Source organism: Ascidiella aspersa, chromosome 3 (assembly GCF_963924565.1).
Source record: "Ascidiella aspersa chromosome 3, kaAscAspe10.2, whole genome shotgun sequence".
In the NCBI taxonomy this organism is placed as follows: Eukaryota; Metazoa; Chordata; class Ascidiacea; order Phlebobranchia; family Ascidiidae; genus Ascidiella; species Ascidiella aspersa.
In genome coordinates, this window is record NC_139449.1 from 1,371,197 (window position 1) to 1,397,466 (window position 26,270).

Sequence of the window (26,270 nt, forward strand, 5' to 3'; positions counted from 1 at the left end):
GGTGCGAGTTAGCGTTTGGGTGAGGTTGGGTCAAGTATTATTATATTTACTTATCCTAACCCAAAACTCTAACCCGCACCCTAACCCAAATAATGTGCGTTGTAGTAGGATTCTAGACCAGCGGCAAAAAATGTTAAAATACCAACTCGTCTGGTATTTTTCTCTTGTATGAAAAATAAATTTACGACCTAGTCACCTAGTACGGCCGGCGGCCGCTCAGCTGATCGTCTGTTACATATCAACATGTTATCTGTGACGTCATCAAATTTCAGCCAATAGGAAACGTTCCAATAATTCTTGGATTTGGAACCTCACAATGGACGTTTAAGTATCAACCGACAATTTAATGATGTTTTGCCTTTTTTCGTGGAAGTTACTCATGGACAGTTCAATTAAAATACAAACTTTATTTCTTCAGCTGGGTTGTCATCATAGTTAATTTGCTTGATAAATTAGTTTTTATAGCAATAAACCTTTTTCACAAATAAAAACGTTTCGTTTTTTCTAAATAATTATTGTTCCTTTAATTTCCGTTTTATATAAGCTATATTTAATTACTAAGATGTTACGACAAATTGACCAAAATATTTTAGTTACTTAGCAATATATAAACTTCAAACAAGTCAAGGTATGATGTCATGTATTTTATCAACGATCCATTTATAGGCAAAGTGTCGTGACGTAAGAGTTTGCAATACTTAAATGGAGAAATATACAATTGTGTGATCCAAATCGAGTCCTGGGTGAATGTCCAAACAAATTACCGTAGGTTTTTTTTACAGAAATAGATTATTGTCTAAAAAAATCAAAAATTGAAGATCTAAAATGCCCTATGTTTGTATATTTTATTGCGAAACTCGATTTTTTGCGCAAAACTAAGGTGACTGATAGGAAATAATTTTTAGTTTCACGATGCATGAAATGTATTTACAAGTTGCGAGCAATTATAAGCAGATCAATCGCATCTCAGTTTCATGGTAGAAGCTTTCAATGCAACGTAATAACCCTTCCAATAGTACCAGACGATGTTCATGTTATATCCGCTCGATGTTCTTGCCCACTCCCCATTCAAGTGCGAGTAGTGGCAATTATTGAACCACCAAGCTCCGTGGTTGTATCTGGCGCAATTCCCGCTACTAAACAACAGGATGCTATCGTTAAAGCGATTATCCATAAAATTGTAACTTAATATTAGGAATTAAACAACGTTTAAGTAAATACAGAGCATCTTATCATGGTAACTTAAATTTGAGCTCTTGTTAACTGTAAATTTCCCAATGCAAAGTAGCAGTAATAAAAATTTATCAGCCATTTAAGCAAAGTTTGCTAAAAAAAAAATCGATAACATTTGGACCCAACTATTTTTACGTGTTAATGCGCTTTGTAAGGTGGTCGAATGGTAGTAATGCAGTTTGTTTGATTGCAAAAAAATACATCATTTATTTTTTCCTTTTTGTATTTTCATAATTTTTAATTCTTCTTGCAAACATAAAACGCAAATATCGACTTACCTTCTGTCGTGGTTTCGGTCTTTGGTTGAAAACTGCATTCCGTTGTGATAATACAAACTGTCGCCAGCTGTACCACTGTACCCAGCTACCAGCAGTCTGTAGTTGCTAGCCTCGTTCCCAACAGAGAATGAACTGGAAAAAAAACAACGTTGTAAAATCAAAAAAAGTCTAATGTTGTACATTTCATATTAAATGGGGAAAGCAGTCGATTAATATTTTTGGTATTTGCACTTGCTAAACATACAGCATAGTATGTTTTAGGTATTTTACTAACTTACCTGTATACTGCGAATGCATGGGCATCGTTGAAATCGTACAAATCAATGCGAAGCTGACATTGCTTGCCATATGTTAGCGTGTGGATTCTTTCCAAGCCTGTGCATTATTAAGACATTTAACATAAGTTGTGTAATCGACAATTGCGCACAGTGCGTATATGGTTTTACAAGTTCTTTCCTTATGTGTGTGTGATGTAGTGTAAGATTCTGGCTACATTTTATTAATGTCGTACTTTAAACTGCTAAATTTGGCAGTTGTACGAAAGTAATTTTAAAACTTTTATTGCACTTAAGCCGCTCACATACCAAGCCAAAATTCGCCTGAAAAGTCTCCAAATCCGTTTTTGTATTCGGTCCAGTTGCGATAGAAATCCACACTCCCGTTAAACCTTCGCTGGAAAACCTGCAACACAAGAATTGGTAGCAGTTTGAAAGTTTTTGTTGGAGATTAAAAATTTCGAAATTTTCCCGGATTCAATTGTTGGCTGGAATTATGGAATCGGCTACGATCTGATATTATCGGACGTCCCTAGTTGGTGGGCCCATTTTGGCAAAAAAAATTCAAAATACCTGAATTTAAACAACAATTAACCACAACCTAATAGCTTTGTTTTTCGGCCTATTATTCGAAACCAACTGGTGACATGAGACTGTGTATGAAAGTTTACAAATCATCTTACCGTCCACCGATCTTCGATAAGAAGTGTTGTCCTCCCGTTGGATGTTGAATTAATGCGACTCTCAAGCGGAAGAATTGACGTCACTATCCTTTCCAACTCTGAAAAGTTTGTTGTTGTTTACATTGGTTCGGATAATAACAAGCAGCGCATTACAAGCCACATGGCTTCCTACAGCATTAAGCCTAGAATAGAACCTTCACATTATTAAATCATAAAGATGCAATTAACTCTAGGCTTTATGTTATTTAATCATTGTGTAAAACTGCACCCACACATGCGATGTAGAATCAAGTTACCTCTCACTTTCTCCCATATTTCTTGCAAAGCGCCTTCATCGCTCTGAGCAACTTCACCCTTTTCACCCTTTAACCCCCTAAATCCGGGTATTCCCCTGGGCCCAAGATTACCAGCAGGACCTTGGTCGCCTTTGGCTCCACGTGGCGTACCAAGGGACCCTGGTGATATTGTGACGTCATTGTCACAAACAGGAACTGTGACGTAACTGCATCGGTTTGCGTCACAAATCACAAGGAAGGAGAGACAGATCGAAATAAACTTAACTAGCATTTTGTTTTCCTGGCGAAACAAAACAAGTCCTAATTGAAAGCGGGGCAAAGCGGGGCTAAACTCTTTACACAACATTTTTTTTCCGTTTTGCTTTTGTTTGGCATTTTTATAGTTGTTTGACTTTTTTAAATGACAAAAAATATCAACCAAGCATTTTAAATAAACCCGATAGAATAACTGATTTGTGTTCGACCGGTGGCCAGTAAAACATCAAAAACGTGTGGCTGAATACACCAGCAAACTAATGCAGTAACAACAATATCTTGTTTAAATCAATGTATTTCTAATAGGTTAAAATTTGTCAAAAATAGGCCTATATTTTATTTAGGTCAAAATTTTAAATTTTAAGGCAAAAATTTCTTATTTTTCAAGTCAAAAATTGATCGCCCTACTTATAACGTAACCAAAATGACAAAACCTTTGAAGAACTAAACACGAACAGACGAAAATCCAGGCTTTTGTAGAACTGCGCAGAATAAGGAATCAGCACTTTTGACACAATTTCAGATTTCAACTTTTTAGCTCAAGGCAGCTGTTAAACATTTTGCACACTAAAGAAAAACAGATGTAATTAAATTATTTCATTTTTTTCTCAAGTTAGATTAGATTCAGTGAATCTTTGAAAAATTATATAAACTAGAATTTGAACTAGAATTGCATTTCATTATTCACAATCAATTTAGTTTAAATCGTAATTTATTCTCATCAGAATGTAACTGGTAAATTTTCCTGTGCTATTTTTACGTTTGGCATAGCTCTTTCAGACTGTAAAAATTACATGCAAGTGGTTTCGACCAAAGAGTATTAATTTAAACTCTTTATTTCGACTGAGAGATTAAAAATGCTGTTAGATAATGGCTGGAAGTTGTAGTTAGACGTAGAATGAAAATCAAAGCCCATACAGAGCAATTACCATTTTGTGGACGTTTCGAATAAATCTTTATTCATTTTCAACATATTATAGTACCTCCTACTTCTGTATGGGCTTTGATAATCTTATTACGTCTTACTACATCCTCCAACCATCATGCCATATACTTATGATGGTTTCAATAATGCTACACGTAGGCTACATTGTAATTCGATTAAACACCAAAGAGCAGCGGTCGATGAGAACGATTAATCGAATGACAATGCACGTGTAACAATATTAAGTCACCATTAAATATAATAAAGAAATCTAAAAAATAACTCAAAATAACACCTGAAAAGGCTTCGCGTACCAATATCGGGACCCTTGCCACAGTTTTTGAGAACTTTTTTACACGCCCCAAACCTATTTTTGGTTTATTTAAACCAGGGACAGCATAAAATTTTCAGAAACATTAAGGAGACTTAAGAAACCAGCTGTTTCCGGCCGAACTCATGCGCAAATATAAAGTTAAATCAAGTCTGATAGATTCGAGAAGAAGGAAAAACGTTTTTTCAATTATTCTTTATTTTTTGACAATATTACTTCATTTAAATTAGGCTTTCATGGACCCCAAAAAATTAATCTACGTACCCCAAAATGCCCACGGACCCCAGTTTAAGGACCTCTGCCTTAGTGGCTACCACAGGCCTGCAGCTACTAACAGTGTTTTTAGGGTGATTTTACGAACCGAAATGGTGTCTTCAATTTCTCAAATGTTTTCTCAAAATATAGCTTAATTCTGTAAATACAGAACATAGTTAGCAGTTGGTAATTTGATTAAACAGCTGTAGTCATTTAAATGTCTTAAGAACTCCTGTTCTAAAAATACAGCTATAGCCGTTCTACTTCAAATCTGCTTGATGTTCACCAAAGTACAACCTTAACAAACTGCTAGTTACTAAAATTTTCGTTATTAAGTGAAAAAGTTCTTACCCCGACCCATACGCCCTGGTATGATGCATCTGGAAGCTCACAAGAGAAGGTCGCCTTGCCACGCTTTGACACAACTATTTCCGACATCTTTCAAGCACCAATTCCGCTAGCGCTACAAAACAACAAAGAAGAAGAAATAAAAACCAAGTATTTGCGACAGAAAACAACAAAAATAATTGAAAACCTGTAATTCGGAAAAGACATGCAATTAAATCTGGACATTAAACCTTTAATTTTTAAAACCAACAGTTTTCACAACCTACGGCTTTCTGCAAAGTACCTTTTTAGTAAACCTATTTTGTTATCTCTTAACTACTTGTTCAGCGACTTTTTATAATTTGACTTCTGCTAAATTATTTTTCAGAAACTTTACATAGTTTGACTTCTGTTAGAATTGTTAGATACATGACAGACCAATAAATGTATTTTCTAATGTAAAGTCAACAAATATAGCTGGTTGATTTATTAGGTCGACCCTGCCATTTTGTGATTTCGTTGTTTATGCTAATAGTTGCAAATATTTGATTGCCTAATATTAAAAAGGGTAACATTCAAACTTTAAAATGTAGTGCAAGGCGACATTAAAGAACTATATACAAAGCTGTCAATCACCTCCAAAGTCTGTACTTTAAATTATGCATTAGACCTATGTACATAACTTTTAAAGCAAATTACACTTCAAAGTTCAAACTATGCAAACACCGGATTAGGATTTTTGGATCTCTAAGTTTTATGATTGTTTTTCAAAAGGGCTAGTTTATGACGTAACAAAACCTGTAGTCTGATAACGTTCTGAATAACTCTTTATCACCCACTAAAAATGCCTAAATGCTTCAACCAAGCATAATTAGAACTGCAAATGGTTAATTTTCTTCAGATTAAACAAAATTGAAGCTCGACTGACATGATAGACTCAGATTCCTAAATAACAGCCTTACTGAACAGTTTTTGGCATTTTGTAAAATAACGGCTTAAGGTTGTCTTTAACGAATATAAGAGCCAATGCAGAAGTCGGTTTGAACGTTTTGAATAACACATTTTTCATTTTCAACAGGCCAAGTTATTCGAAATGTTCACAAAATGGTTTTTACTTCTGTATGGGCTTTAATATTCATTCTCCATCTAACTACAACTTCCCGCCATTATCTTAAGATTTGTTCAAAACGTTTACAAAATGCTTCCTACTTCTGTATAGGATTTGATCTTCGTTGTAAGTTAAGGCAATTTACTTAGATTACATACCACCTAATACAAGATAAGACACCGGTATAAACGACTATAGCCTGTTCAGTCGATTACGGGTGAAACGGCGTAAGGGTTTTCTATGACTAAAAAAGGCAAGCCGTCTGTTTCCCAGGAGAGCCTGGCTATTCTGGTAGCGCGACCCTTGGCATTGCAATACGCACAAGTTTGATGCACGCCTTCAGCTGATGAACGCTAGGCTTGTCTAGGCCAAAGCCTGCTTGGGTGAGGCTAAAGCTTTTCGTTTTCAACTACTTTAATTGTGAGCTGCAACACTTTTGGGAGTAAGAAACCTCCCGCAGACAATTAATGTAAAAGAAAGATTCTTACTTTCGTTTCAGATGATCTTAAGACTCTTTATAAAAACAGATAAAACATAAAAAATTTACAGAAATATATGTTTCGCCTATAAGGCATCGTTTTTATTATTCATATAGAATCTATTTGGATCTAAATCTTTGATTTTATGCTTAATTAGTAGGGCGATTATTTTTTGACCTAAAAAATAAGAAATTTTGACAAATTTTGACCTGAAAATAATTTATTTTGACAAAATTTTGACCTGTTAGAAATACATTGCTTTTGATAACCTAGGCGTCGTTAATCACGCGTTTTTTATAACGTATATTGCTCTAATAAAGATATAATACGGTTAAAATGACTTTGAACATATATTAAAACTAAATTTTTTTGATAAAATGAACGATAAATTTCAAAATAACTGAACGACCAATTTCAAAATGCTTACTTGAGTTTAAAAGCGATTTATGTGCATTTTTATTCGATTTTGACTTGAAAATTTTTGACATAACGTGTACATTTTGACAAGTCAAAAAATATTCGCCTTTTTATTCAGTTTTTATAAACAGTGTTAAGATCATTTTCAATTTTCTTGACAATAGGATTTATACCGTTTTGTTTTTTACTTATGTTAAAAGAATAACAAGTGATTCAGGTCTTTGAAATTTCTTGAATATATCCCTTTGCAATTGCAGTTCTACACGTGTTGTTTTCCCTATGTTCAGATTTTATTTTGTTTACGTTTAAAAAATATAGACCGGTCTTAAGACGGTGGTAAAAATTTTTTTCGAAAAAATTATACGTAAATAAGTTTATTTTGGCGTTAATTATTTGCTGACTAGCCTACGGCGGCGGCATTTATACTATTTTGTATTTATTATGTTCAAAATGTCAAGAGACAGGTTTAGTTCTTGGAAATAATGTTTTGAGTGTCTTGAATATAATTTGCTATAATTACAGGCATGCATCATAGGCGTAGCCAGGGGGGCCTGAGGGGCCATGGCCCCCACAAATTTATAAATATTTTACTCTTAATAATTTTTTTTGTAGCATTTATGAGCAGTACCACAACATTTGATCACAGGCATGCCATGACTTCAATTGTCATGCATTGTTACGTCAAAAACGATGTAGTTAATATAACATTTACTATACATTAATGTAGTTTTACTACTTTCAGACAGTTTTTGCTCTTTGAATGGTTTTTGAGTATTGCGTCAATACTAAGTCAGTTGCTGCTCGAAACGGTTTGCTAGCATTGTTATTTGGGTTCGTAACGGCAGCTAATACGAAACAAAAAATTCCAACTTGTTGCCCCCCAAAAAAAAATTTCGGCTGGCTACACCACTGGCATGCATGCCGTTAACCTTTTTCGCGGCGACCCGAGTACTTCAGAGTTCCAAAGTAATTTTAAAAAAACTCTTTGCAACTGAAAGAAAATATAAAGGCGTTTTTTCTTACTTTGCGCAAATCAATAAGATCTTTGTAGTGAACTTAAAGAACACCACCAACCCAAAACTTGAACTAAATAGGCATAAAAGAACCGTGTGGTGCTTATAAGGTTACTTTGTATGACGTCACGTTTTTAGTTAACTTTATCTATAATTTTTGAGTTGAGGTAATTGACAAATTAAGTCACTGTTGTTAAATGACTTGACCTAACTCTTTTGAGAGAAATCACTTCACTTGACTGAAGTTATTTAAACAAATGACTTGATTTATACGTCAGTCATTTATGTAATTGACGTGACTTATATTTAGGTTTTCTAATTAAAATACTTTTTAGTAAAATTAGGTTATTTCAATCTTTGTATATGGCCGTATTTGTTTAATTCTAAATAGAGGAATCAGGTGGCACTGTATAAAGCAGGGGCGTGCAACTGTTTATCGCAACGGGCTATAATGTATAGTTATGATGGTGCTGCGAGCAGTCGAACAACATTTACAGTTTTTATTAAAAACCGTGAAATATTAATATATATTCAAAACACTGCACCCAAAAAGTAAGATCATTTCACTGAATCATTTCCAGCAGAACAAGGCAGTTTTACTACAATGCACACTATGACGCAATAATGGAGGTTCAGTCAGTGTGACGTACCAACGATTCCGTTACAAAAGTAACTTAGAAAAGTATTAAAAATGAATGGGCTACTTGACGGAGTCTGTGCGGGCCACGTAAAAGGGTAGCGCGGGCCGTATGTTGCACGCCTCTGGTATAAAGACAAATTGTATTTGATTCTCGACAAGCTTTCGCACAACCGTGCTCATACTTTGACCTGATGAAGCACGGTTGTGCGAAAGCTTGTCGAGAATCAAATACAATTTGTCTTCATACAGTGCCACCTGATTCCTCTATTTAGGTTATTTCAGTTATTTATCAAATGAAATAAATATCAACTTTGAACTGATGAACCACGGTTGTGCGAAAGCTTATCAAAATTTAAATATAACGACTAAACAGTCACTTTTCAAGAAACGCGTTTTTATTATCAAACTGTAATCATAACGATCGGAGATTAGCACCGTGCAACATTTTACGTTTAAGATATTAAACACGGTAAATACTTTCTAACTGAACCCCCTAAAATATTTTTGGGAGATTTATGGGTCTCCATGGATTTTTATAGAAGACATTAGAACAGTGTTTCTTAAACTGGTGAACGGTTCACCCCAGTGTGAATAATATTGTTTCAGGGGTTAACCAACCATAAGGGGTGAATGAGGGTGAACCGTCAGAAATGGATGATAGCTCTGCAGTAAATCGACTACTGAACTGTCGGTTTTGGTGTTTTGTTGCTTATTGTAAAAGTGAAGTTGGTTTGCACTGAGTGTTTAGTACAAAATTTGGTGACTGTGTTTTGTGCGTTTGTAGCTTTCGATCTCTTGACTCGAGAAATTGTAGATTTTTAATGGTTAAACTTAACTTGAGTTGATCTTAACATAAATCGAAACAACCGAAGTCATTTTGTGCTGAAGTCATATGGACGAGATAGTTTTATCATATAATTAGACAAGGGTGCATGAAATCTTGAGATAAATGCTAGGGGTGAACGAAACTAACAAAGTTTAAGAAGCACTGCATCAGAAAACCACTTTAGAAACCTGCTGTTTTCGGTTTAACAAATATGAAAATTCTTGGACCCACTAAAAAAAGGTCCACGGACCCCAGTTTGAGAACCCCTGATCTGGGCATAAGGAAAAGGCAACAAATCAAAATGTGCAACAAATCAAAACCAAATAAGTTAAGTTTGTTTAGTGATTCACAACCTGGGGTTGCCTGGGGATTAGTGCTGTGCTATTTGCTTAAGGAAAATCACAAGTAAAACAACGAAATAAACAGGAAGAAGTGACACATTTAGATTTTTTACCTTGGGCATACAACGAGTATGAGATATATTGTTCAATTAAACAAAATATGACACATTTTTTCACATTTATGTTTAAACATTGATTAGTTGAATAATTATGTAAAAAAAAAAAAAAAAAAATTATATTTGTTTCAAACTTAATTTACTTAAAAGAAACAACAAACTATTAACGGTTTCTAGGATTTACAATAGTCTTGACTTGAGAAAACACATGTTGAAACGAATATTACAATAGCACGAAAAAAAACAAAAATATAAAAAAGCCAGTTCACAATTCAGCAGAAATTAACCACGTCGAAAACAAAATACAAAAAACCTACCAGTGGGTTTTAGATGTGAGCAATTAATTGCCTGATAATGTTAGGTAACCTACTTGCCTCAAAAATACAAATTCAATTTTTATGCAAAAAAGAAACAACCTTTCAGCTCAATGTTTCAGGTTTAGAAATTGCAGTATTTAGAACAACTTTAGTTGTTTCTTTAGTTATTAAGTCTTTATTTTCAACAGAATTATCTTCGGTACTAGATGAAAATACTTTGTTGTTCAACAGTTTTGGAACTTTCTAAAAAAATATTAAATTAACTAAATAAATAAAAGAGCAATATTTAAATAAGTATTTGTATCTTAGCTATTGATATCTAAGAAAAGGTGTACTCACTACAAAGTTTTTAGCTTTTTTTTAATTTTCAGACCTAAGTTTAAATTACTTACTGGCAAAATAAGTAGATTTTCCTCTGAATTTAGACGTTTTAATGTTCCAGTTGTAGCTTCTTTGTGATGTAATGTTGTTGTCAATGCTACAGAAGAATTAACTTGTATATTTGAATTGTCACTTTCAATGTCGCTACAATTATCGGAGAAAAGTTGCGGTGGGTCCAAAGTTTTTGGTGACAATTCAAGTTCAAGTTTAATTTCACACTGTTCTGAACGCAAACTGTTGATTTCCACATTAGGGAGGGGTTCATTTTTCACCTTTTTCATGCCGTTACACAACTTTGAAATTATGCAGTTTGCAATTTTTTCTTGTGCTGCATTTTTTGTAATTTGACAATCGGAAGCATTATCAGTATTTTCAGACGAAGGCTCTTCAGCGACCTGATTCGAAACAATATTTTCAACATTTACAGGTTTTTCTACTGTTGTGGTATCACAGTTTTCTTTATCACTTATCGCTTCGTTTGGTAGGTTTTCTATGATCGGTACAAAGTCAGGACGCTGACGACAAATGTATCTCATGAAAGGGTTGGATTGCAAATGCCTTCCTAGGTTGAACATGTGCAGAACAATTAAAACTTACCAAGCAGAATTCTTTAATTTAATAAAATGGTATTACAATGGCAATTACCTCTTGAATAGTAAGCTAACATTACAATCATTTATCAACAAGGTCACAAACTAATTCCAATAATAGATATATCACAATATAAATTAATAAACAAGAAATATAAATTAATGTTTGCAAAGTGACATTTTAATTTATATAAATAGCAATAAGGTAAGCAATTATTTCATTGTAGTTATAAATATGTGGTGATTCAAAAACAGAAAGCAATGTACAAGTATATTAATTAAACATATTTGTTGTACTGGTATGCAATGTATATCTCCCTAAAACTTAATACAATAGTTCTATTTATTTCCTAATGTCTGCTTGAAAAGAAGAATAGAATTAGATGACAAATGTTGAAAACAATTCACATAAAAATGTTGGTTAAAAATAATAAGAACAAACTTACACTTTGAAGATGTTCTTTTGTCATCATTTGGACTCCATGAACTTTTCCAGTGTAGATAAACTCGACAAAACATTCCAACGTCAAACGAGATGTTAAAACTTGAAGTGAATGTTGGTCCATTCCCTTCAAATTAAAACCCATAGCAGGAACAACAAAAAGACAGTATTTTTATCAAATATATTTCAAAGTTTACAACTCTAGCACATTTTGGGACTACAATTATTTCATTATACATTTTTTTAAGATAAAGAACTATATTAAAACAACAAGAATTTGTCAAAGGTGGGCTATGCCTTGCTACATTTACAATTTATAAGTGTAACATCAAAAAACGGTCATATATATATATATATGTATGGATTAAATCACACATATCTCTCAAGTTTAAGAATATCGTGACCTCTGCTTTTATATGTTGGAGTTGCGTTACCTTATCTTTGACCAGATGGGAAACAGCAGCCAATAAACACTTGTGGACAGGATACGAGACGCTGACACCTTTGTCCACTGCAACCAGTGTAAAATCACTAAACGAACTCATGAAACGTTGTTGCAACAATGCCTACATTATTGCAGCACAGTGCAGTACATCAATCTAAAAATATATCTAGGATTGTAGACCAGAGCCCAAGCTTTTGCAAAAACATGAGATTTTCTTTTTGCATTGGGTTGTAATTTTTAAAGTACACGTCAAATATTTTAACATTTTAGGCTCACCTGAACTGAAACGTTTCCCATCAGATCAAACAAACTCATTTCACTTTCCATAACGACAGTTTTCGTGCGAATTATTTGAAAGTTTACTTTTGTGTTTAAAATGTTTAAAAATATATTGAAGCAAGCCAAGACCGGAAGAACGTCAAGAAGCTAATCAGGTGTTTCGAAAATGCATGTAAAACGTTCACGCTTCGCTTGAGTGAGTTTTAAAACGTCCTTGTAAACTTCAAGTTTTTATAAGAAATAAATTAAATGAGAACTTTTACAGGGGCTTTCCCAAAATTAAGCGCGCGCACAAAGATAAATTATATTTATGTGGCACAAAGTTTTTGGAATTTAAATCAAAAACTTACTCAAATGAAACCCAGAAAAATATTCCGTGACTTCTGTGGGGTTTTGTATGTGTGAAAGCAGGGGTGCAATCATTTCTCGACGGAAAAAGGGAGAGAATAAATGAAGGTCAGATGAAAGCCCGCCTGCGAATGTTTTAATGATTATGGGGAAGACGATTTTTCTTCGTTCTTCAATTCCGTTTTCCACTTTAAATGTTTGTTTTTTTTTACGCAAAATGTCTCATTTGTTCTATTTTGATACAAAAATGTCGTTGATTATGCAAAAAATTAGTTTTTTCGGCAAAAATCTCTTTTTTTAGCTAAAGAAATTAAATTTTTGCTGTGCATTTATTACGCCTGGTGGTAAATATTGCTCCGCGTTGTGACACAAGCCATATTTATTTTGAATTGTACGCAATTTGGCCAAATAAACACTTGAAGGTCCTAAACAGTTGCAAATTTCTTCAACAGCTAAAAAAACCCTACTCCCCTACCTCAACGCCGACTTTACCCACTGCGCAGAACCAAAGAGGTTTTATTGAACTGCGCTCAAATAACGCGAAAAATCACAGCAGAAAGATACACAGTGGGGGAACAAATACAGAATAAAGAAAACACAGTGGGGATACATAAGACGAAATACGAGAAAAAATAAGCAACAACAATACAAATAAAAGCCGCGTTAATTAGACGAAGCTGCCAGCGTCAACTCTGCAATTTTGCGAGCTCGCCGCCTGTCGCGCATTTTAACCAGCCAATCATCCAGCGGGATTTGCCCTGGCTCATTGGGGCAGTACACCAGGCCGTAACTGCGAATGGCCGTTTATCTTTATAGCCGCTAGCCCGCACTTTTTGCAGTCGTACTGCTTGCGAGGCAGCGCGGATGGTTCCGGGAGGCCCAGGCGGGCGGCCTCGGCCCATTGCTGCTTGCGGCGCCGGTAAAAGGTGGAGCGCGAAATGTATTTGCTCCCTGAAAAAATAGGAAACAGTTGCACGGTAAAAATGACTGAAGTTATGTCAAAAAAACTAACAACAGTTTTCAACCTAACGTTTCAGGTTTATAAATTGCAATTTTTTTTGGATGACTGTAGTTATTTCTTTAGTTGAAAATTGATTATTCCTCACAGCTTGGTCTTTGGTACTAGATGATAATGCTTCATTGTTCAACAGGTTTGGTACTTTCTAAAAATGAAATTTCAATTTTTCAAATAAAAGGACATCTTTAATTAATTAGTTAGCTGTAAGAATAACTATATTTATCGTTTGTTTTTAATACTATTTTTTACCATTTCAGTAAACTTTTATTTTAAACATACTTTAAATCGCTTACTGGCAAAACAAGTAGATTTTCCTCTGAATTTAGATGTTTTAATGTGTCACTTGTAGCTTCTTTGTGAGGTAATGTTGTTGTCTATGCTTCAGAAGAACCGACTTCATTAAGTTGTGTGTTTGAATTGTCAGTTTCATTGTTGCTACATTTATTCAAGACAAGTTGCGACGGGTCCAAAGTTTTAGAAATTGTAGTATTTAAAATAACTGAAGTTGTTTCTTTATTTGAAACTTCATTTTTCTCAACAGATTTGTCTTGGGTACTAGATGATAATACTTCATTGTTCAACAGTTTAGGAACTTTCTAAAAATAAAGTTTGAAAAAAAAACATTCCAATTTAATTTTTAACTAAAACTACAATATTAATTATTAGTTAGCTGTAAGAATAACTATACATATATAATATATGTATATCATTTGTTTGTAATACTAAATATTTTTACCATTTCAGTAAAAGTTTTTAAACTACTTTAATTACTTACTGGCAAAATAACCAGATTTTCCTCTGCATTTGCACGTTTTAATGTGTCAATTGTAGTTTCTTTGTGATGCAATGTTGTTGTCAGTGCTACGGAAGAACCGACTTCCACAACTTGAGTGTTTAAATTTCCATTTTCAATTTCGCTACATTTATCCGAGAAAAGTTGCGGCGAGTCCAACGTTTTAGAAATTGCAGTAGTATTTGGGACAACCGAAGTTGTTTCTTTATTTGAAAAGTAATTTTTCTCAACAGATTTGTCTTCACTACTAGATGATAATACTTCATTATTGAACAACAGTTTTGAAACTTTCTGAAAATAAAATTTGAAAAAAACTTCAATGTGTTAAATGAAATTAGTTTATTTATTTTAATAAAACAACCATAATTATTAAAGTAGTTGTATATAAGTTGTTCACATCTTTTACAAACTTTAGTTTTTAGACTTACTTTAAATAACTTGCTGGCAAAATAACTAGATTTTTCTCTGAATTTGGACTTTTTAATGAGTCACTTGTAGTTTCTTCGTGAGGCAATGTTGCCATTGCTATAGAAGAACAAACTACGACAAGCTGTGGGTTGGAATTGTCAGTTTGAATGTCGCTACAATTATCTAAAAAAAGTTGCGGTGGGTCCAAAGTTTTAGGTGACAATTCAGGTTTGACTCCACATTGTTCAGAACGAATGCTGTTTACTTCCACAATAGAAAGGGTTTCTTTTTTTACCATTTTCATGCCGTTGCACAACTTTGAAGTTATACAGTTTGCAATTTTCTCTTGTGCTGCATTTTTCGTCATTTGACAATCAAAATTATTATCAGTCTCTTCAACTGAAGGCTTTTCAGCGACCTGATTCAAAACAATATTTTCAACATTTACAGGTTTCTCTACTGTTGTGGTATCACAGTTCTCTTTGTCACTTATCGCTTCGTTTGGTAGGATTTCTATGAGCGGTACAAAGTCAGGACGCTGACGGCAAATGTATCTCATGAAAGGGTTGGATTGCAAATGCCTTCCTAGGTTAAACATCTATAGAACAATTACAAATTACTCTTGAAAAAGAAATAAAAATACTCTTAAAAAATAAATAAAAATACTTTAAAAAAAGAAAGAAAAATACTATTAAAAAGAAATAAAATTACTCTTTTTAAAAGACAGAATATAATTAGATTACAAATCTTGAAAAACAAATCGTTTAAATAAGTAAGGTGGTACTCACATTTTGAAGATGTTTTTTTGTCATCATTTGGACTCCATGAACTTTTCCAGTGTAGATAAACTCTACAAAACATTCCACGGCCAAACGAGAGGTTAAAACTTGAAGTGAATGTTGGTCCATTCCCTTAAAAAGTTAGAATTTACGATTTACCACAACTAAGGACTACAATTATTTAAATTTTTTGTAAAAATAAAACTAAAGAGCTATATTAAAACAACATGAATTTCTCAACAGTGGGCTATGCCTTGTTAGAGGCACTTATGGTATGATTACAAAATTTGCAATTTATAATGCGTGCAGATGTCTATGATGACTTAAGAACAGTGGTTCTTAACCCCTTGAGGTTCGACGCAGCTGTTTCAAGGGTTCAGCGAAAACGTCCTCTGAAACATAAATGCGGTCATTTCAAGCTAAATTTGAATCTCTTTTATGTGCCAAGATGTCACGTAAAAAAATTTAACATATATAAATGCAAGTTAATAATTAGATTATGTCTAGTTTCAGCTGCTAGGAGGAAGAAACTAATACTGAGCAAAAATTTGGTGGTTCGACAAATGCTTGCAGAATAACACAGGGGTTCGACAGGTTACCAAAGGTCAAGAACCACTGCTTTAGAACAAGATCACATGCACACCTGTATATAAATGGTTTATATTTTGGGGTCTTCAAGACAGTTTAAATTTGGTTAGGGTTGGGTATATCATTTAGGTTGGGGTTATTAAATTTAATTTCCTTTGCATTAATCTCAGGATTTACTCTCTAATCTAAAATTCAAATTACTTTGTTAGACTAGCAAACTGAGGCTATTTGCCCAGATAACAAAATAATACAATTAGTGAGTAAATCAGGGAGATGATGCAAAAGCTTGCTCGGGAGTGCAGACACCCCAGATTTTGCGCGGGGGAGACGATTTTGCAGCTTGAAATTGCGCGTCTGAAATAACATTTCCGCCCAAATTTGCGCGGCTTTAATAACGTTATTTGCAAAATTTACCAAAAGCGAAATTTTTAGCAGGCAAATTGTTTTATGTGTGAGTCGTGACATTCGGGGGTTTAAATAGACTTCTTTCGGCACCTGGTCTGCATCCCCACACCCCTCTATACCCTATTAAAGCCAAAACTCGCACCGTTCAAGTCTGTCAACACCACCCAGATTAGCAGAGAATGCGCTGAATAAAAAGCCTAAACCCAAGTCCCTGGTTTGAACCCAGCCTTATTTATTTCCGTTTGTTGAAACTAAACTTTGAGAATTACAACGGATTTTGTAATCCCTCTTTTGATCTGGATTCGAGTTAATTTCTTGTTTGTCCGGATCACACTTATTTTGGTTTAATTATTGTACGCGAAAAATATTCGGAAATGTATGTGAAAAATGGGAAATTTTTTTTGAACGTACGTGAAAATTTTGGAAATAAATTATAATAAAAGATATGTGAAAAAATGGACAAAAAATTGTTATAATCCAAGTGGAAAAATTGAAAACGTATTTTTCATGTACATGTAAAAATTGGAAAAAAATGTTTTCAGTACGCGAAAAAATTGGACTGATATTTATGCCCATAAAAGGTTAAACTCTGGTTAACACAACAACGGTTACCAAAACGCTTGCAATTCTAATGACAACTTATACATTTACGTCACAAACCAGCTGTTCTGTGTTAAATTCAGCATTCCTCGAGCTGGTTAAAAGCCAAAAAAGTGAAAAACTTTCTCGAAGCAAGTATCAAAAGGGTATGTCGTTAAGCGGCACTTTCAAGCCACTCAAACACGTTCATTTGCCCGACACAGCCGCTAACTCGCACGCACCTGCGCAATCTGTCGCATGTGTGGCTTTTAGACACATTTTCGGGTTCGGGAAATTATTTGAAATTTCATTCCCAAGCAAGACTTTTTAACACTTTTAGCCTCATCTTCGTATGAAGGATCAACTAACCAGAATTAAAAAATGAGAAAGAAATAAAAATATTTAAGCTAGAAGAAATTTTCCGGCAAAGCATTATTGTATTTCCTCGTTTTTATTTTTAACTCTTTAACTTGAATTCTGCAGGATTTAAATATAACAACAAAACATATTCTTAATGGTGGAAATAACGGCCAAAATAGACGGAAAAAGCGGCATGCTTTATTTCGGCTAATGCTCATGTCATTATTAATGATATGAATATTAAGGCATGAGCATTTTGCCGAAACCTTTCAACAATAAAGGATGTTGCTTTTTACGTCTATTTGTGCCCTTATTTTCACCATTAAACTTATGAACAGATCCGTATATAGTGTTTCAAAAACATATTTACCTTAAGAAATTCTCCAGGAATTGTTTATTTTCTTTCCTTGCGCCGATATTTTAACACGTTTGTAACCGCCCAACGAAACGTCACATTTTTCTATTAATCAAAAAATAATATTTTCACAAATTAATCCTATTTTGTTCTATACTTAAACACTGCTTTTAGTTAGCTTTGAAGCAGCTGCATTCTACCTCACTACTCAATCATTTCGTAGCAAGTTGCACATTGTAGGCGATTATTTTTTGACTTGTGAAAAAAAGTCATAAAAAAGTCAAAATTTACACATTAGGTCAAAATTTGTCAAATTATAAAATTAATTGATTAAAAATGCAATTAAATCGTCTACAATTTGAAAAGAAACTAAATAGTAAGAACTTTGACAATGTCCTTCAGTTAAATTTTTTCAAAAACATTTAGTTTTGGGTTATATTTAACGACATTTTAATTGTATTATGTCTTCATTAGAGCAATATACGTTATACACAAGCTTGCAGAATTAACCACCAGGCCTAGTTTTGATTTGCAATTATTCCATTTCCTATTACGATAACTAGATCTTTTTTCAATTTTCTGCAATTATTTTGACGTTGTATTTCAATATTTACACAACATTTTTTTAAATAAATTGCATTTTACTTTTGCTTGGCATTTTTATAGTTGTTTGTCTTTTTCAAATGACAACAACATAACCAAGCATTTTGAATAAACCCGAAAGAATAACTGATTTGTGTTCGACAGGCGGTCAGTAAAACATCAAAAACCTGTGGCTGACTACACTAACACACGAATGAAGTACTTTGAGCAACAATATGTTGTTTAAATCAATGTATTCTAATAGGTCAAAATTTTGCCAAAAATAGGCCTATATATTTTTTAGGTCAAAATTTGTCAAAATTTTTAATTTTAAGGTAAAAATTTCCTTCTTTGATGTCAAAAAAGAATCGCCCTACTTATAACGTAACCAAAATGACCAAACCTTGCAAGAAGTGAACACGAACAGACGAAAATACAGGCTTTTGTAGAACTGCACAGAATAAGGAATCAGCACTTTTGAGACATTTTCATATTTCAACTCTTTAGCTCAAGGCAACTGCTAAACATTTTTGAACACTAAAGATAAACAGATGTAATTAAATTATTTCATTTTTTGTGAAGGTAGAATATATTCAGTGAATCTTTAAAAAATTATATAGATTAGAATTTGAACTAGAATTGCATTTAATTATTCACTATCCATTTAATTTAAATCGTAATTTATTCTCATCAGAATGTAACTGGTGAATTTTTCTGAGCTATTTTCGCGTTTAAGACAGCTCTTTCAGACTGTAAAAATTACATGCAAGTCGTTTCGACCAAAGAGCATTAATTTTAATTCGTTATTTCGACTGAGAGATTAAAAATGCTGTTAGAAAAAGTACCTTTTTTGGTAAAATCCGAATTAGATTAGAACTAGAATTAAAGCACACAGTCAATATAAAAATTGAATAAAATTAGAATTAGTCTTATTTTGCTCTAATTCATTAAATTAGAAAAAAGACAATATTAAACCCTTGAAGCTGTCAATTAACTTTTTTTCTGACAGAGTTAAAGCCTTGACCTTTCTTACAATGCTTGCTGGTTTAATTTACCTAAAACAGGTTAGGTTTAAATAAAACATACCTCGATTTGGCGCTGGTCTATTATCCTACCACAACCCACATTGCGCTATTTCAAGAAAGCTTTTTTTCAAAATTGCAAGAAATGTCTGGAAATCATTTTTTCTTCTGGCAAAATATTCGGTTACGCTTTACTGATTGCATTGCCACTTTGCACAACGGAATTTACCTGCAAAGTGATTTGCTTTTTATGGTGGGTAGGAAACATCTGAATAAACCGCGAACTATGGGTGAAATTGGCAAATTAATTTAATTAGCTGCGCATTTCGCCTTCAACTTAGAAACGCTCTCTAGCTCCCCACGCAACCGCCCTTTTGTTTAGATGGAGCGTCACTAGTTATCTGAAAGTTTCTTTGCAGCGGTACCGCCGTCACCATCGAAGTCCTTCCGCGCGGTCAAACTCTTGCTGCTAATAACTAACTGGCAGCTGAACAAGTTTTGGAAGCAAAATAAACCTTTTTGCCAAGCTGCCGATGCCCGAATTTGTCAACAATATACGACTGCACACTATATCGCGGCAAACAGAATGGCGCTTGTTTAATTATTAGAGGTTCAACTTAATAGTGATGTTCAAAACTTGATGTTTTATTATGACACTAGTTATTTACCCAAATTATTACGTTCTATGATATACAATTTCCATTCAAAATATTTATTGATTTCACATCACATAATAAACACGTATGTAAAGGTTGTGATTAATTATAAGCGGATCAATCGCATCTCAGTTTCATTGTAGTCGCTTCAAGCGTTTCGCGAAATCACATCCAAAGCCGCCAGATGATGTTTACTTGGTCCTGTTAAAGCAAACATCTTTTTTCGATTGTTCTATCCAAACGCCGTTCAGGTGACATCCAATGATTTTCTCGAACCACCAAGCCCCTCTTAAGAGTCTGGCATAACTTAGGAACGAACTAGACACAACAAGATGCCAACTTAAAACAATAATTCGTTACATTTGAACTTATCAGTCGGTAATGAAACATTGGTAAAGTTAAAATATAACTTGTGCCAAATTTTGAATTCTACTTTCGTGCAAAAATTAAACAAGTCTACGTTGCAAATATTGGATTCCAAGATGTTTAGTAATGAGGATAACAAACTTGTAAATCAATAAAGCGCACTTGTAATCAGACAAGTTAATCGACGAAGGAAATAGACGCTCAAACAATTGTTTTGCATGGTAAATAGACCTTGGAAAGAAACACATCAGTTATATAATGAGATCGACAACACTTCTTTCTCGTGTCTTTAAATTTGAATATGGCAAATATTGACTTACCTTCTGTCGTGGTTTTGGTTTGAGGTGGAAAACTGCATTCCGTTGTGTAACCTCAAACTATCACCAGTTGTACCACTGTACCCAGCTACCAGCAGTGTGTAGTTGTCAGCCTCGTTCCCAACAGAGAATGAACTGGAAAATACATCGTTGTAAACCAAAGATAAAATCCAATGTTGTGCAGTTCATATTGAATGGGGAAATTAGTTAATTATTATATGCATCTAGGTAATTGCACTTTTTAAACATACCGGTACAGTAAATTGTGTTTAGGGTATTTCACTAACTTACCTGTAATATGCGTATCTGTTTCACTAACTTACCTGTAATCTGCGTATACCTACGCAACTCTACGCAACCCTACTTTTAATACACTTTTTGAACTTTAATCGCAGGCCTTATGTGTTCTGTTGGTGGGCAATATTCCGTTGTGGAAACAAATATTAAGCTCATTTACAGATATAATGACATTTTCATTACAATCCCCAATAAATTATGGAAAATTTTTGTTCAACAAGCTCATTGATAAACAACGGTATTCGTACTTATATTTTCGTTAAACATTATTTTTATCACGTAACTAACCAACAGCGAAATGAAGAAAATTCAGTTTCCTTTCGGTATCTGGGTGAATGTTTCTGATTGATAAAAATGTTTGCAAAAAAAACAAAAACATGGAAACCAAATACATCATCAATACTCTTTAAATGTCAATCTGTGCATCAAATTTCTTACATTAATAACCCGACTATATATACAATGAGTGGACAAATTTGAAACCCTTGGTGCTATTTTAATGCCCTTATTTTGAGTAGTATTTGTTTTAAATGGGATGGCGTTGTTTCTGGAGGTGACCTTTTTTAAGCAAAATCTTTAGATATCTAGAGGTTTTGTAGTACAATTCGCAGTTGCATTGTGGAACATGGCCGAGAAGCCCGTTTTAAAACTTCTTTTTCCAGTTGAATTATTTTATACCAAGCAAAATCATTAAGATTTCTTGACATTTCAACGTAAATTGCATTTAAGTAATGCGGATAAATCGTTGAATATTGTCGTGGATAGCTTTCAAAAACTTTAGAGACTCGAAATAGCAGTCTTAAAGGTTTAAATTTCGTGTTTTTAAAGTGTAAATTGCGTTTCTTGAATTTTGTACTGTTGAAAGTGTTACAAATATCAGCAACATCATTTATTTAAATTGATTTTAGCAATCAGGTTATATTTTTGCAAAGGGTCGTCGATAACTTTAATATGTCAGGCAATCAGCACCATTCCACTTCTTAATTTAATACTCGCAGTAAAACCCTTCACATAATTTATGCTGATTTTAAAATATTTGTTGATTGAATTACAACCGTAAAGCAACCCCACTTCCTGCTACTCTCACCAGCTTCTGAAAACAATGCTATTTACAGATTTCTTCAAAAAATCGCATCGTGTTGAGTCAATATATCGACCCTAATTGTAAACCGGCCCCCGAAACATCTTTTATATTTGTTTCCCATGGCCCAATGGCAAAAATAATAGCCATGGTGTAAAGGCCACAATTTGTCTCCAAATACGTAAGATTTAAAACAACACAAAATATGCCTAATAACGATTTTACAACATTGCCAAATACTAATGTGAGTTAAATTTGAAAATAAGCCTTCAAGGTATTTCCGCTGTTGCAAAACATGATAAGTGTAGCTGAGAGCAAAATAAAGTAATGTAAACTTCACCTTTTTATGCTGATTTTAGAATATTTTGTTCAATAATTGACGCTTGTAACAAAACATCATTAAGCCTTTTACCACCAGCTTGTCAAAACAATGCTATTTAACAATTTTATAAAAAAATCACATTTCTTTAATTGCATTCTCCGCTGTTTTGAAACATAGCTGTAGCAACTGTAAACTGCTTTAAATACCAACCGCACCTCTTTTAATCCAAGTTATTTGTCTAAATAAAAGTCCAAGTCAAGTCATTTGTCCAGAAGACTTAAGTCAAGACGAGAATAAAACAGGCGTGAAAGTTAAGTTAGACTTCCCTTGAAACTCATCAAACATCATACAGTAGTCCAATTTTTTTTATAAAGACAAGTTGACACTTTTATAAATTTTTAGGCTTGTTTCAAACAGGTAGATCCTATTTTTTCTTGCTAGTTTGACCCCTCTTATATAAAAACACGAGGTGGCATGTTTGGAATTTCTAGCTTTTAAGGTTAATTCGATTTAGGTTAAACTATTCAATATTTAAGGGTAGCTTACTTCACTTCTAAAGCAGTCGTTCTTTTTTGTTTACTTAACCTAAATTTTCATGGAATTTTCGCGTTTGTATTATAAACTAAACAACAAGAAAGGTTTTAAAAGAGCAGTTTAAACCGCCTCTCAAGGCAATGAGAAGCCCTCGTCGTAAATTATTCTGTTGCGACAGATGCGTCACGGCTTGTCGTAAAACTATGACGTTGTTATTTCTACATTTTTGGCTCTTTTAAGAGTACCGTCATTCGTGTAATTGGGACTTGACAGTTTTACCTATATTTCCAAATCGACTTTTGAAAAGGTCTGTAAAACGTTTTAATGTAATAATTTTAACGTTATATTGGAACAGGCTGTAACCATCATTTAATTTCCGACAAGTTGATTTGTTCACCCCTGTTTTATTTTTATTTTTTGATATTGGGGGTCATATGGTGCATATAACCGTGTTCCGCATTTATCTTTGTGTGTAAGATGCTTTTTTACCAACTTTTATCGCTTTTCACTAAAAAAAGTGATTTTGTCGAACAATTTTGTTCGTTTTGCCCCAAATAACGGTGCCTTTTTTGGTGCTTATATATTTTGCGGTGTAACCTTTCACGAGTTATCGTCATTTCACTTGTTTCAACTGCACCAAACATAATTTTCCGGTCAAAATATCACAAACTTCTGCGCAGAATAATTAAAGCATTTTCGCCTAAAACGCCACAGCCATTTACCGTAAGATGGCGCCAGAGTGCCACGACAAATGGATTTTTTTTGCACCTCTTTGTTTCGAGACAATCACCTTTGTTTTGCAATTGTTGCATGCGATAGAATTTACACCAGCCTAATATTGTTATTCTTGTTGTTAAATATAAATAGCTATATATCTCGATTTAATTGCATTTGTGCTGTTGTGTTTGTTTGTTTTTTTGCTGTTATTATTCTTGTTATCTTATGCCTGTACAAACTGTAGCTGTAGTTGTACGATTGTTTTATGGCTTTTTTGTTTGATATAAGGTTGCGATTTTTTTTAATGTAACTTTGATTTTAGTGTCTAGCCCCATTTTGTATTTGTTTTAATGAAGCTGTTTTTGGGCCCGGAACTTAATATTTATATAATATATGCAAACGCCACGAAAATATTTTTTACTTAATTTTATGAACTTGAATTAAACTTCGTTTTTTGTTTTGTCAGATCAATATAAATTTGATTGTTCGTGGCAAAAATGTAATTTACCCCAAAACTTGTAAAAAATGCCAATATATGACTTGCTATGCTGCCCCCGTTGTGTGTTGAACGCTTGACCTTCCAATCTATTTTCAAGGTTAAAAATTTCAAGAACATGGAAAGGTCCAATTTTGCCCAATTTTGTCAATTTTTAGTGTGAAATCAATAAGCCGACTTTTTTCAGAAAATATTATTTATCATGTTTGATTTAAACTATTCTTAACGTCATTTCTAACCCCTTAACATAATAATGATCACCAGGCGTTCACACCTGTTGTAATCCCGCACATATCCATATACCAGTGACACCCCGTGTATATCTATACACTCGTATATATGTGTGTGCGACTTTTTATTATTAATGCGTTTTGCAGGTTTTAACAAAGGCGTTAAAAACAACAAAAGTCTTGCTGTTTTTTTAGTTGTATGCAAATGAAACAAATGCCAATACTAGCAGTGTCCGATACTTGACATTTTATTCCGATACCCGATAGTTTGGACAAATAGTATCGTGAACCGATGACGTCATTTATTATGCTCAAACAAGCAAAACAGATGGAATTGCAGAGGCGCTCAAAGGTACTTTTTCGTGTTATTAGACCGAATTCGTTCTAATGTTATGTAGTTTAGTAACCTCCAGTTGTTAACCTATATTGTATTTGTTTTTTATTTCAAGGCAGAAATCGCTTCGTTAGAATGTTAGATTGCAAATCATGCCAGGAATTCCTATCTTGACCGATACCACACTAGTATCGGACGAGTAGCGATACTAACACTTGGTATCGAGTATCGGCCACGATCCGATATTATCGGACGAACACCGATACTACCACTTGGTATCGGGTATCGGCTCCGATCCGATATTATCGGACGAGTATCGATACTAACACTTGGTATCGGGTATCGGCCACGATCCGATATTATCGGACGAACACCGATACTACCACTTGGTATCGGGTATCGGCTCCGATCCGATATTATCGGACGAGTATCGATACTAACACTTGGTATCGGGTATCGGCTCCGATCCGATATTATCGGACGAGTACCGATACTACCACTTGGCATCGGGTATCGGCTCCGATCCGATATTATCGGACGAGTATCGATACTAACACTTGGTATCGGGTATCGGCTCCGATCCGATATTATCGGACGAGTACCGATACTACCACTTGGTATCGGGTATCGGCTCCAATCCGATATTATCGGACGAGTACCGATACTACCACTTGGCATCGGGTATCGGCTCCGATCCGATATTATCGGACGAGTATCGATACTAACATTTGGTATCGAGTATCGGCTCCGATCCGATATTATCGGACGAGCACTGATACTACCACTTGGCATCGGGTATCGGCTCCAATCCGATATTATCGGACGAGTATCGATACTAACACTTGGTATCGGGTATCGGCTCCGATCCGATATTATCGGACGAGTACCGATACTACCACTTGGTATCGGGTATCGGCTCCGATCCGATATTATCGGACGAGTACCGATACTACCACTTGGCATCGGGTATCGGCTCCGATCCGATATTATCGGACGAGTACCGATACTACCACTTGGCATCGGGTATCGGCTCCGATCCGATATTATCGGACGAGTATCGATACTAACATTTGGTATCGAGTATCGGCTCCGATCCGATATTATCGGACGAGCACTGATACTACCACTTGGCATCGGGTATCGGCTCCGATCCGATATTATCGGACGAGTATCGATACTAACACTTGGTATCGGGTATCGGCTCCGATCCGATATTATCGGACGAGTACCGATACTACCACTTGGTATCGGGTATCGGCTCCGATCCGATATTATCGGACGAGTACCGATACTACCACTTGGCATCGGGTATCGGCTCCGATCCGATATTATCGGACGAGTATCGATACTAACATTTGGTATCGAGTATCGGCTCCGATCCGATATTATCGGACGAGCACTGATACTACCACTTGGCATCGGGTATCGGCT

General features: G+C 34.4%; 3 protein-coding genes and 1 long non-coding RNA gene across 4 annotated transcripts; all 4 read right to left on the minus strand.

The window, feature by feature from the left end:
* Positions 1-630: 630 nt before the first annotated feature.
* Positions 631-12,360, minus strand: LOC146158014 (microfibril-associated glycoprotein 4-like). Its single transcript, XM_083385833.1, has 9 exons — positions 12,250-12,360; positions 11,963-12,127; positions 11,533-11,655; positions 2,766-4,994; positions 2,470-2,567; positions 2,096-2,192; positions 1,790-1,886; positions 1,512-1,643; positions 631-1,136 (listed from the first exon to the last, which is right to left on the minus strand). Exons 4-9 carry the CDS (start codon positions 3,109-3,111, stop codon positions 956-958), a joined length of 951 nt encoding a protein of 316 aa, XP_083241959.1. The 5' UTR covers positions 3,112-4,994; positions 11,533-11,655; positions 11,963-12,127; positions 12,250-12,360; the 3' UTR covers positions 631-955.
* LOC146158015 (uncharacterized) lies at positions 9,978-11,044 on the minus strand. The gene is made up of 2 exons (XM_083385836.1): positions 10,508-11,044; positions 9,978-10,358 (listed from the first exon to the last, which is right to left on the minus strand). The coding sequence occupies exons 1-2, from the start codon at positions 11,030-11,032 to the stop codon at positions 10,218-10,220; spliced, it is 666 nt and encodes a 221-aa protein (XP_083241962.1). The 5' UTR covers positions 11,033-11,044; the 3' UTR covers positions 9,978-10,217.
* A 1,083-nt stretch (positions 12,361-13,443) lies between the features above and the next one.
* LOC146158016 (uncharacterized) lies at positions 13,444-14,206 on the minus strand. Its single transcript, XR_014494723.1, has 2 exons — positions 13,912-14,206; positions 13,444-13,763 (listed from the first exon to the last, which is right to left on the minus strand). It is a non-coding gene; the product is annotated as an uncharacterized LOC146158016 (long non-coding RNA).
* Positions 14,207-14,439: 233 nt separating this feature from the next.
* LOC146158017 (uncharacterized) lies at positions 14,440-17,991 on the minus strand. Its single transcript, XM_083383655.1, has 5 exons — positions 17,901-17,991; positions 15,608-15,730; positions 14,840-15,417; positions 14,673-14,702; positions 14,440-14,503 (listed from the first exon to the last, which is right to left on the minus strand). Exons 2-5 carry the CDS (start codon positions 15,725-15,727, stop codon positions 14,440-14,442), a joined length of 792 nt encoding a protein of 263 aa, XP_083239781.1. The 5' UTR covers positions 15,728-15,730; positions 17,901-17,991.
* Positions 17,992-26,270: the final 8,279 nt, after the last annotated feature.